Raw genomic sequence first — 12,131 nt, 5'->3', positions numbered from 1 at the left:
AAACAAGCAGAAAGAAACAGAAACGTTTGGATTACATCAACATTTATGGCCCTCAGTATGTTGAGCATTGTTAACATTTAGTGGGTCATCACGTTGGCTTTCAGCTTCTAGTAACTCATCTTTCAAATGAAGTAATGAGACGAGGTCATCTTCAAGACCCTTCCTGACTTTCTAGGTGTCTCAGTGTATACTAAATTGGAATCCTTTGAGTGACCATGTGATATGACCTGGTTCTTCCAAATACTGGGGGTGGGGGTAGGGTGGCTTTTGCTTTCCTGTTAATAAAGGAAGATGACCTCATGGGTGTTTCATGGGTACAGGCTGCTCTGCTATAGATGTCTGCTACATGCATTTTACTTAATCCCGTCAGAGTCCATTGGTTAGTAACACCACTACCATTTTAGATATGAGGGAGAGGTGCCTGCTAAAATATCTTACCATGGACCATTAACCAGTAACTGACAGAGTGGATTTCTCATGTAAGACCTCCTCATCTATGGCTGGTATCCATGGCCACAGCACAATTCCATATTTGGGTGGGCCATTCTTATTCTATGTAACTTTTCTTTCTTTGGTTGACCAGTTATCCCTGGAGAAAAGACTGACACTCGACTGAATCTTGTTATTGTTGGGGTGCAAACTTTTCCGTGACAGAAATGGGAAGGGGTCTCCTGGCAGCAATTATGGAGACACACACACCCCGTTGTGTTTCTCCTGGGGGTCCCTTGTGTGGCTGGTATCAGCAACATGGATGGTTTCATAACCTGACAGAAATCAGATGTGTTGGAGAGGAGCAGATGAGCTTCCTGGATCAGTTCCTCATTTTCTTAGTGGTGGCTGTCTAGCTCATGAGGGACAAGGTGTTGCCATGCCACAAGTCTCAAGGAATTTTTTATGTGTAATGTGCTGTTCACGAGATCAATGGCACTGTCTCTAAAAGCTGTGTGATTTAAGTGTCCTGGAAGCACATGGCTACTTCAAGCAGAGTGCTCACACACCATCTCTCCCAGCTTAAAGAGCTATGTATGATTATTGATAAACAAAGAAACCTCAAATCTGGGGTCCCTCATCTGTTGCTGGCCTGCCATACCTCTGCAGTCTGATGCTGTAGTCTTAAGTAGCTTTTCCTCTTGGAACACGTTGGCCTATCCCTTAGAACATAGGAGTCACCATTCTTGCTTTTGCCAGGAGTCACTTCCCACGGTTTCTTACTTCCCATGGCTTTTTACTTCCCATAGTTTCTGGTGATACATTTCTGTTCTGTTCTCTCACTCACGAGACTTGTATTGTGGGTCTAAGGTCAGTGAGAACAGGAATTGACTAAAAGCTGACCATTCTGCATTAAAACGATTATTTAGGACCAGGGGAATGGCCCAGAAAGTTAAACTTGCCACCATCACTCATGATGATGAGTTCAGTCCCAAGGACCCACATAGTAGACTAAGAGAACCAACTCCCACAAGTTGTCTTTTGACTCTCGTGTATGGTTTGGTATCACACATCCAAATATAGATAAAAAAAATCAAAATGACACCATTAAAAAATTTACTATATGGGGCTGGGGATTTAGCTCAGTGGTGGAGCGTTTACCTAGGAAGCACAAGGCCCTGGGTTCGGTCCCCAGCTCCGAAAAAAGAACCAAAAAAAAAAAATTTACTATAATTGGAAATTTCTCAATTCATAGTTGTTGAATGAACTCTGTGGAGCTCTCGAGAGGGGTACAGTGTGTGAATGAGTAGGAAGCACACTCATTGGACAGGTCTTTCTTAGGTAACTGGTTAAATGTAGGGCTTTGCTGTGGAGTCGGGTACGAGGTACAAAACTAAACAAACCCTGGCCGAAGGCTTCACAAACTCTTGGAAGTGTTATGCTGACAACGAACACATAACCACATTCCTTAAAACCATTTATAATAGGATATTTTTGTGTAGGCAAAAGTAGAGGGACTGTCACAGAATTGCTCTGTCACCACTAGAGTTTTCAGTTAGTGGCTGACTCTTTTTTTTTTCGGAGCTGGGGACTGAACCCAGGGAATGGCTGACTCTTGTTTCATCTCTGTGTCTTTCCTGGCTCTCCTTACTCTATGAGTTCTAGGCAAAGCAGGATTATCATGTCAGACCATCTGTGTCAAGGGGGTTGTGAGTATATGATGAACTCTGATGCCCAAAGTTCAGACACATTCAGGCTGTGTAGCTAATATCCGTTAGTTCTTAAATGTGTGGCTTTTTGGTAGCAGCATCACAAAGCAGTTTGAACAATTGGAATTACGAGTGTGGTGGCTGCTGTCTGTCAGGTTTGATGGAGTTGGCTAGAACGCCTGTTTTGACATTTGCACTGAAGAAAGGTTAGGACAAGTCCAGCAGAGAAGACTGGTGGACTGGAAGAATAGCGGAGAAGGCCAGCCACACTCCAAGTAGAAGATCATTTTCTCTAGCCGAATGGAATTTTCAATCATGACAAAGTACTTGTGTATTGTAGAGTGTTTGACAATGTCGTCAGAAGTTTCATGATTACTGTACTTGCTGCTACAATTTGGGGCTGTCGAAGACTAGTTTTTTCCCCCCAGTCAGATCTTGGTCAGTCATACTTAATAAGAACTGCCTCCATTCTCAGGTCGAGGTGCCAAGATCAGCTTGAGAAAAGTGTGATTCACCCTCATCAAAATCTGTGAGCATGGCCCGAAATGGTGACTTCATTCCTCTCCAACTAATTGTGCTGCTCTTTCCAGATCTGGGACTCCGTTAAGCTCAGGGCAGCTTAGACATGGAAAATGAGTTCAGCCTAAAATTGCCATCTGCTAAATCCCAGTGTGCCCTGGGGGCTGAACTCATACTTGCATTTAGAAAGCAGATTATCAGTGTCCTGCTCTCTTCTGCTTTTTCAAGTCCTTGGGTTCCCATCATGAATGGCTAACAGAGTGGATCTTTAGTGCCTACAATTGCAAAGAGACCTTGTGCAGTTTACTAACTCCCTTCAACACATTTCCCTGGCTTGGCCATATAGCCCTATTAATTAAATAAGGGACACACTTCGCTAGTCTGCCTAGCAACAATAAATAAATATTCTTGTTCAGTTTTGTGGGTTTTTGTTTTGTTTTGTTTTGTTTTGGAGGAAGGATTTCTCTGTGTAACAGTCTGGCTGTCCTGGAACTCGATTTGTAGACCAGGCTGGCCTTGAACTCACAGCCTCTGCCTTTGCCTCTGGAGTGCTGAGATTAAAGGTGTGTGGCACCACCCTGATATGGTTTGTAGTTTTTGCCTTTCCTTTGTTTTTATATTTTATTCTTAATACTAGTTACTGGATCTAGAATATAGTCCTCTGTATTCTGGTTTTGTCATTGTTTCTGTGATGCTAGGGTTGAACTACACTCAGATGTTGCAGAGAATTGTAGATAAAAATACATTGGGCTAATATTAATAGATACTTGTGATGAGATATAAAATTCATAGAGTGGGTTTTATAGCCCCATTTTTTTCCTCCAGATTATGTGGAATCCAGTGGTTTAGCCTTGAGAGCTAAGCATTGAGGATGGAGGGAGTGCTCCTTCCTGCCTTCTCTTAGGAACAGTTTGTGATTAGTGGGACACACCTACACTCAATAGTGGGACCTCATTTGCCAAAGTGAGAATTACTTATATAGGTTCTGGTAAGTTCTGGGTATTTTGGAGAGGGAACTGGAAGGCATGAAGTCAGCCCTTCTCAAGCCATCTGCAGTGTGGGCGCTCACCCTCCCCAAGGCTTTCCCATCCCCATGATCTCATAATCTCCCCTTAATGTAGATATGTAGCTGTATGTGTTAATTCTTTTTCCTGGACTGTGGTCCAGTTCAAACCATCTCTAGAAATAGTGGAAATGACGCCTTAGAGATTCGTCAGTTATTTGAGATCAGTTATTACACGTTTAATACATTTCTCTAAACAAACACAGCAGGATGGGACGGGATGAGAGAGTTGGTTGAGCAGTGTTGTAGCATGGGTTCAGTAAGGCCGAGCGCAGGAACCAGAATTAAGGCTGTAGGCTTGCAGCAGTTTTACCTGGGAGACTGCTAAGAGTCTTTCATCAGCACAAACCCTTTAAGCAAGCTAATTAAGGATGAAAACACACAGGGAATTCATTTTAGATCAGTTAGGCTTCCTTGCAGTGTACTGGTTTCTTTTAATGGGTTTGGCTTGTAGGGTGTGTGTGTGTGTGTGTGTGTGTGTGTGTGTGTGTGTGTGCGCACACACACACACATTCATGGACTCATGCAGTCTCTATCGGAGGAAAAGGGAGCAATATAAATAACACACACAATCTATATTCTGTAAAGCACACCATGCATGTACTTAGAAGAACAGAAAAACAGAGGGACAAAATATACATCAGGAGTTTGCTCTCCTTTCTTCCCTCAACTCTTAAGAAGTTACAACAAAACACTGAGGCTCTCTCTTAGGGCTCTTACCTTTATAGAAACATAAAATAAGAAATTAGGGGCTCTGGAGAAATGACTCAACAGTTAAAGATATAACTGCTTTTCCAGAGGACCAGAGTGTGGTTCCCAGTACACACACACACACCAGGCGGGTCATGACCACCTGTAACTCCAGCTTTAGGAAATCTGATGCCCTCTTCTGGATTCCATGGGCACTTGCATACACATCGTTTGCACACATACAACACACATACAAAGACCATTGGTTCATTTGCATTCATTTGCATATAATCTACATAAAACACATCTCATTGTTACAGGTTCATTTGCATGCATTTGCATGCACTCCGCATAAGGTCTGTCTCACCTTGGCTCTTGGTGTTTTCAAAGATCTTTGCTCTGCTTTGGCTGTCAAACATGTTCTAAGCCATAAAAGACATCTGGGGGGAGGAGAGCAAAAATAGCCATACGCATGGCTTCTATGTTCCTAGACCCTTCAGTTTTAACATTTTCCAGAGACAGAGTTTTCCTGGGATAGATTTGAGAAATACTGTTAAAACAGTTGTTGAGTGAACAAAGTATTTGTCCCCCCAACCCCGTCCCCCCAATCACAGCAGCAGTCTATCTAATCTGAACTGTGTGTTCAAAGTGCTTTATCCCCGTGTCTTTTTGTTGTGTAAGTTGCCAGGTATAAATGAGCTCCTTGGCCTCAGGAGCAGGCTACAGCTTGTCATCCACTGAGCTGTCTAGTACGTCCCAGCTTTCATGCACACGGTCTCTGTCTAAGTGTTACTTCTGTAGTTTGGAAGGGGCAGTTAGATTTGCCCGTAGCCTTTTTCCTCGTTGATAAACATGGAATGGGGAAGAAAACACTTACTGGAAGATCATATGACTCAAAACTTAGCAATCTACTTAAATGGTCTTTTAAGGAAATGAAGTTAAATTTCTTCCCAAAGTCGGGCTGTAGACTGGCTTTGTCTAATGTATGAGAACCAAAGAGAGAGAGAGAGAGAGAGAGAGAGAGAGAGAGAGAGAGAGAGAGAGAAGGAAATGAAACAGATTAGGCAGTTAATAAGTCAAGTCCAGAAACTGACTACTTAAAATAGTGTTTTTAGTTACGTGGGGTGTGTGGAGGATCTGTACATGTGGCGTAGGTGCTGGAGGAGGCCAGAGGTGTCAGATCTCCTGGAGCAGGAGAGGTAGAGGCAGTTAAAAGCCTATGTCTGATGTGGGTGCTGGGAACTGAACTCTGGTTCTCTGCAAGAGCAGCAAGCGCTCATTGAGTCTCTGGCCATCTCTCTAACTCCCAACACTAAATACATTAAAAGGGAAAAAAAGAAATGTTTCAGCATTTTCTTAATAGTATTTATGATGGCAACTGAAGATGTGATATAGAGTCACAGTTTTTGCTAGAAGGTGATTTAATAACATTAGTGCCGCTTAAGGTGAGCCTTGTGGAGTAGGGAAAGATGCATTTTGCATTTCCACAAAGAAAGATGCAAGCTGGGTGTGTTGGCTCAGACCTGGCGTTCCAGCACTGAGGAGACTGAGGCAACAGCAGGATGACCACGAGTTTGAGGCCAGCCCCTGCTGCCTATTGAGATCCTGTCCTCAGAAACTGAGACAGAAAAAGGGAGATACAGTGTGAAACAGATCAGCAAGCAACATTATTGAAATTCCCCCACAGGCTTGGGTTGCAGATATTTAGTGGAGGTAAATATTTTCCTGAAGTAGCTCTGTAGCTCTCTCAAACAAGGGCAGGTTCCTTCAAAGTAATGCTGAGGTCGGCAGAGTGCTTTGAAAGAACATAAATTAATGCTCCCCACTCCCCCCGCCACACCCAGGGGGGGAAAAAAAACATGTCCAGAGGAGAGCAGACATTGAGCTGATGGCCCTATAAAAAGCTTTGCAGAGTTAGGGCACACACCTGGGTGGGTTGGAGACCAGTCTTCGCATTGAAAGCGTCCCTGTCATCAAGACCGTAAAATTCATCATTGCCTGGGGTCTCCTCCCTCCCTCTTCATTATTACTAGTTTCCTGGATTTGTTTCCTTTTTTTTAATTTAAGAGCTTGGAGTTCCAGTGAATAAAGAGAAAATCACCAGGTATTTCTGTTTGATTGGTACATAGAAAAAGATAATCTTGTGGCTACGGCACACTTGCATTCTTGTAGTCTTTGGCTGTTATGACACAGAGAGGGAGTAATTACAGGGACTCAGGCACATCTGGAAAGTGATTTTTGCACATGCAAAGGCAGCTGTGCGGCCCCACTTTAAATTCTTAACCCACTGAGCGACACATGAAGAATGGCCACAAGGCCGTGTCGAAGGTGTGAAATACGGGGCTGGCTGTGGCCTTATTAGAGTAGAACAGATGCTTGCTTCCTCAGGAGCGAAGGAAATGTTTATTAAGGCCTCCAGAGTACTAGGGGAGTTGTGAGCGATGCAGAATGGAGCTGAAAAGCCAACTGTTGGTGTGAGAAACCCATTAGTAGTCAGTGTTAGATGGTGGGTACTAGAGTGTCCTTTAGGATATAGAGAGAGTAAAACAAACAATCAAGACACAGTTTGAATATATCTTTATAAGTATTTTAATGCTTTCAGGAGGCCTGGAGTAATTCAAAGAAACAGTCAGTTGTGACTGAATGTACAGTTCACAATCGGGGAAAGTTGTACAGAAGAATCTCTTGTTTGTTTGAGACGGGGTCTTACGTATCTCAGGCTGGCCTCCAGCTCTCAGTGGAGCTGACCATGATCTTGTACTTCAGATTCTCCTGTCCCCCACCTCCTGCGTGCTGGGACTATTTATAGGCAGGAAGCCCTAGGCCCTGCTGGAGCTCAAACCTGTGGCTTTGCAGACCAGGCAAGCTCTCTCCCAGTTGAACCACAATAACCATCAAATGCTGGTGTGTGTGTGTGTGTGTGTGTGTGTGTGTGTGTGTGTGTGTGTGTGTGTGTCTGTCTGTGTGTGATAGAATATAGGACTAGCAGGCCAGGGCTCAGGGTTAATTAAGCTCAATTACTGTTCTTGCAGAGGACCCAGGATTGGTTTCTAGCACCCACACAGAGCTCAGAACTGTCTGTAATTCTAGGTACGGGAGATTAGTACCTTCTTCAGGCTTCAGTGGACCCTGCATGCACATATGAGCATGAGCGCGACACACACACACACACACACACACACACACACACACACACACACACACACACAAATAGCAGGTAAGGGGAAACATGAAGTTTGACACATTCAGTGAGCCCATTTGGTTGGGTATTAGAAGATAGGGCTAGTGTATTTGGCCCAGTGTGACAAGTGTGTCACTTCCATGATCGATGGAGACAGAAATTTCTGGGGAAGGATAACATCACAATGTGGAAAGACCTAGAAAGTGAAGAACTTAGTATTCTCCAGAGGCCTGGTTGTTGGAATCGGGGCTCTGACTCATGCCACTGAATTCTCTGCCAGTGTTTTGAGTCTTGCCCCTCCTCAGACAACAGACACTGAGGAGGGCACCCCATTTCTCCATCTTGCCATTGTTCCCTACTGGAAACCTGGAAGGTAGATGATGGACTCCCTCCTCTTCTGCTGGGTCTAGCCTGTTTTTGTTTTTTTTTGTTTTTTTGGTTTTTTTTTTGTTTTTCCTTTTTCCCAGACGGTTTTATTTGTATTTGGAGACAAACGTTTGCCTAGACATGTTCAAATACTCACAGAACTTACTGGCCTTGCCCCTCTGTGTGCTAGGAACGCTGAGGTAGAATGTGTGAGTGGTCGAGAGGAAGGGACATTTCTAGAGAACCGTTTATTTCGATTTCTGTGTCCCGTGCCCAACTTAGTTCCTAAAATTTAAAAAAAAAAAAAAAAAAAAAAAAAAGCCCAAATAGAACAAGATGGTCTCTGGCTCTCTTGTCCTTAGACCTCCTGGGCAAGGCTTATGTGTGCACAGGAAGGCTTCGGGAGGCTTCTGCTAGCTGGAAGGATGCTTTGCTGTGAAGATCTGTTGCTACCCGCAGTGCACTGGCATTAATAACCCAAGGGGCTGGTGACCAGTCTGCAGTGTGGACAATCGGGTGTGAATGAATTATAGGTCATCTGTAAGTTGTGCTTTCTGTGGCTGTCTTAACAAAATCGTGTCCTTCTTCGCTGTCCTGGTGTGCGGGAGATAAAGGAACAGAGGAAGGGAGGTATCTTTGGCACGGAAGACAGGATAAAAGGCACGCATCGCTCAGACCCATGTAGCATTTCTCTGTGTGTGCGTGTTCAGACGTGCGTTGAGGGATCCACAGGCTTCGAGGAAAACTGCAGGATGATCACCTCTTGGGCAAGGGAGGATGGCACATTCGCCGTGCATCAGGCAGACCGCGTGTGCAGAGGGGACGCTCTGCTCTTGCTCACTGACTGGCAGGCGCTGTCATTAACTCAGTGTCACCGAGAGCCTGAGAAATGAGTTCCAGTCTAGATAACTGAGAGATCACAGGAATGGATGCAAACCCGTAGCACTGCCTGGGAGTCTGCCTCTGCAGAGAAACGAGCGACATGTTTCCCTGTTTATTCAGGTGAACTGGTGCCTTGTGCTCTTGGGCCTGAATGTCTAATAAATAACAAATCTAATGAATATCATGAATATTAATGATGACAACGGTGAACGACGGCTCCTAGCAGGCACAAGTGACGAAAGGCTTTCTATTTTCCTGTCTCCTGTGAGGGGATTCTGTATGACCTCCACGTAGCCTCCTCCTCCCATGGAGTCTGGAGTCCTAGGCTTTATTCAGAGTTCGGACATCTGGGTCTTTCATTAGTTCTCTGGGAAATTCTATACAGCCATGGCCATGGTTGGGAACCAGTGAGCCTGTTGCAGAATCAGCTAACTGCACTTGCTTCTCTGGTGGCTCTTCTTTCAGCCATGTTAGGCGGCTATGAGTGGGTTATAGGAGCTAGCTTACCCAAAAATACAATAAGGAAGAGACCTGGTCCCATTCCAGAGGACTATCCTGGGCATTGTGTCTCACAAGTAAAACAGCCTGGCCCATGAGTGTGTGTGTGTGTGTGTGTGTGTGTGTGTGTGTGTGTGTGTAATATATATATATATATATATATATATATATATATATATATTATAAACACTTGTTAGCAGGCAATTAGATGCTATGTGACTTTTCCAGAGTAGGCTGACCTGACCACCTCTCTCCTTTTCCTGTCTCTTCCTTCCTCAGGATGGTTCCCTGGGAAACATTGATGACCTGGCCCAGCAGTACGCAGATTATTACAATACCTGCTTTTCTGATGTGTGTGAGCGGATGGAGGAGCTTCGGAAACGGCGCGTTTCCCAGGACCTTGATGTGGTGAGTGTGCATCTGTGGGATGTGGCTGCTGCCCAGTGGGCAGTTCCCATCGTTGCCTCCAGCCTTGCAGTCCCTTGGTCAGTCTTACAGCACAACTGTGCCTGCAGGCTCAGTCTGTGGGCTCCTTGGCTAGGTGTGGTGATATGGCAGATGCCCAAAAGACCAGCTTTGTTCTTGTTCTTCTGAATGAGTGTTGACTGGGGCAATATGACCAATCCTATACAGTTGTGGAAAGGTTAGATCTCTTCTCTCCTCTCCTCTCCTCTCCTCTCCTCTCCCTTCTTCTCCCCTCCACTCCCCTCCCCTCCCCCTCCCTCCCTCCCTCCCTTCCTTCCTTCTCCCCTCCCTCTTTCCCTCCATTCTTCCTTTCTTCCCTCTCCTTTTCTCCCCCCTCCCCCCTTCATAAAGAAAAAGGTTATTAATATTATTGGCCAGATGCTACTGTGGTTTGTTACTACCAGCTGAGGACCTGTCAAGGCAAGTTCTTTCCTTCTTTTTCCTCCCTGGTTTTTTTACCCCAACCCAACCACCCATGGATGCTGGGGATTGAATTCAGAGCCTTGTATGAGTTAGGTAAGTTCTCTGCCGGTGAGTGTTTAAAACATAAACTGAAATTTAAAGAGACAGGGAGTCAGTCATAACTTCCCTCCCAGGCAGTGAGGGCGTGCTTGGGTGCTGTGGGGCACACAGGTAAGGATCAGAGGACAACTCCCAGAGGTGGGTGATAGGATCAAATGCAGGTCATCAGGCTTGGGGACAAGTGCTCTTGTCAGCTTGCCAGCCTTCAGGTTACATTTTCCTCCTCTGTGCCCAACTCCGTGATTTCTGAGCCTGCGTATTAGCTAAAGAAAGGTGACTGAGAATGAGCTGTGTCAGTCGGGGACAGAAAGATCTTGTCTGGGGAGCCTAACACCATGACCAGTGTGGCATTTGGCATTGTCATTGCCAAGACATCAATTCCTCTTAAAGCTGTCCTCTTGTCTGTGTGGATGGCACAGTTCTCTTTCTTTCTCCCTCAATCCCGGGGTGGGAGGGGTGTCAAATGCAGGTTATGAGGCTTGGTGACAAGCTCCTTTACTCCCTGAGCCATCTTGTTGTCCCTATTTTATTTTTTGAGACAGAGTTTCCATGTATTTTATTCTAGCCTTGAACTTAACTAACTAGGAAGAAATGATCCTGAATTTCTGATCCCCGTGCCTAAGGGCTGAGATTACCGACCACCTAGCTGGGCTTATGTAGTGCTCTGGATGGCACCGAAGACTTCACATATGCTAGACAAGCACTCTGCCAATGGAGGCACACCACTCATTCATTCATTCATCCATTCATTTAATGCATTTGAGTGTTCTGTCTTGACACACACCGGAAGAGGTGTGTATTACAGATGGTTGTGAGCCACCATGTGGTTGCTGGGAACTGAACCCAGCACCCCTGGAAGAGCAGCCAGTGCTCTTAACCACTGAGCCATCTTTCCAACCACACCCCCTCCCCATTATTATTTACTTATTGTTTGTTTGTTTTGCAGAGTTAGGGAATGAATCTAGGTCCTTTGCACATGCTAAGCCAGTGCTTTACCATTGAGCTCTAGCCCTGGTCCTTAATTCTTGATCATTGTCATTTAGAGCTGGGATGCATGACAGTCTCACAGCACAGTATACAGTCTCCCCAGACATCTCATCATGTGAGGAAATGATGGCTGTGGACTGGGTAGATGGCGGCTGACACAGCATTAAGCTGCTCTACTCAGAATTCTGGCTTGTGTAGGTTTGGGGTTACTGTAGTTCCCCATGCCATTTGGGAATCCCCCCAAGGCCACTTCTCAGTAGGACGAGAAGTCTGTTGGTGGGATAAGCAGCATTCTTCCTGTTTAGACAGATGGGCCTAATTTGGTATGCTCTCTTCCAGAGCAGAGAAAGACAGTCTGGGGGGGGGGGGGAATCACAGGAGCTTAATTAGTCCCCATCAAAGGTGGTGGTGGGGAAAATTGATGGGAGCTAATTTGAAGCAGGCTGGGAAGTTGACGCTTCATTTTTAAACTGTAGTTAGAGAGATCAGTAGGACTCCAGAGGGGCACAGTCAGGTCTTCTTCCCGGCAATTCCAAGCAAGTCAGAGTGTAAAGGTGATTATTGTTTGAGCTGCTGCTGGCCAGGTTATCAGCTGGATTTTTCCAGTGCCGTTCACTGAGCGCCAAAGCCTAGAAAGCCATGTTAGATGGAGTTCAGGTTCCTCCCTTCATCAGGCCACACGTACCGTGCCAGCCTCTTGCTTACAATCCCCCTGTCTTGGTGGTTAGCTTGTCATGGTTTGGACTAATGTCCATTCCTTTTCTACTACAACTGCAACTTTCTGCGCTAAACCCACCACCCCCCCCCACTCCCCGCCAAT

At 45.3% G+C, this 12,131-nt stretch overlaps 1 protein-coding gene across 4 annotated transcripts in view; it reads left to right on the top strand.

Moving 5' to 3' along the window:
- Positions 1-12,131, top strand: part of Sash1 (SAM and SH3 domain containing 1) — a 298,571-nt gene that overhangs the window by 162,031 nt on the left and 124,409 nt on the right. For all 4 annotated transcript variants that reach the window (XM_039101481.2, XM_039101480.2, XM_039101479.2 and 1 more), the window contains exon 2: positions 9,617-9,745. In XM_039101481.2, coding sequence (XP_038957409.1) covers positions 9,617-9,745 — 129 coding nt within the window. The remainder of the gene's footprint in view (positions 1-9,616; positions 9,746-12,131) is intronic.

The sequence above is a fragment of the Rattus norvegicus genome, chromosome 1 (assembly GCF_036323735.1).
Source record: "Rattus norvegicus strain BN/NHsdMcwi chromosome 1, GRCr8, whole genome shotgun sequence".
NCBI classification, from domain to species: domain Eukaryota; kingdom Metazoa; phylum Chordata; class Mammalia; order Rodentia; family Muridae; genus Rattus; species Rattus norvegicus.
The sequence above is the reverse complement of the archived record's forward strand: the minus strand, read 5'-3'. Positions and strand labels throughout refer to the sequence as shown.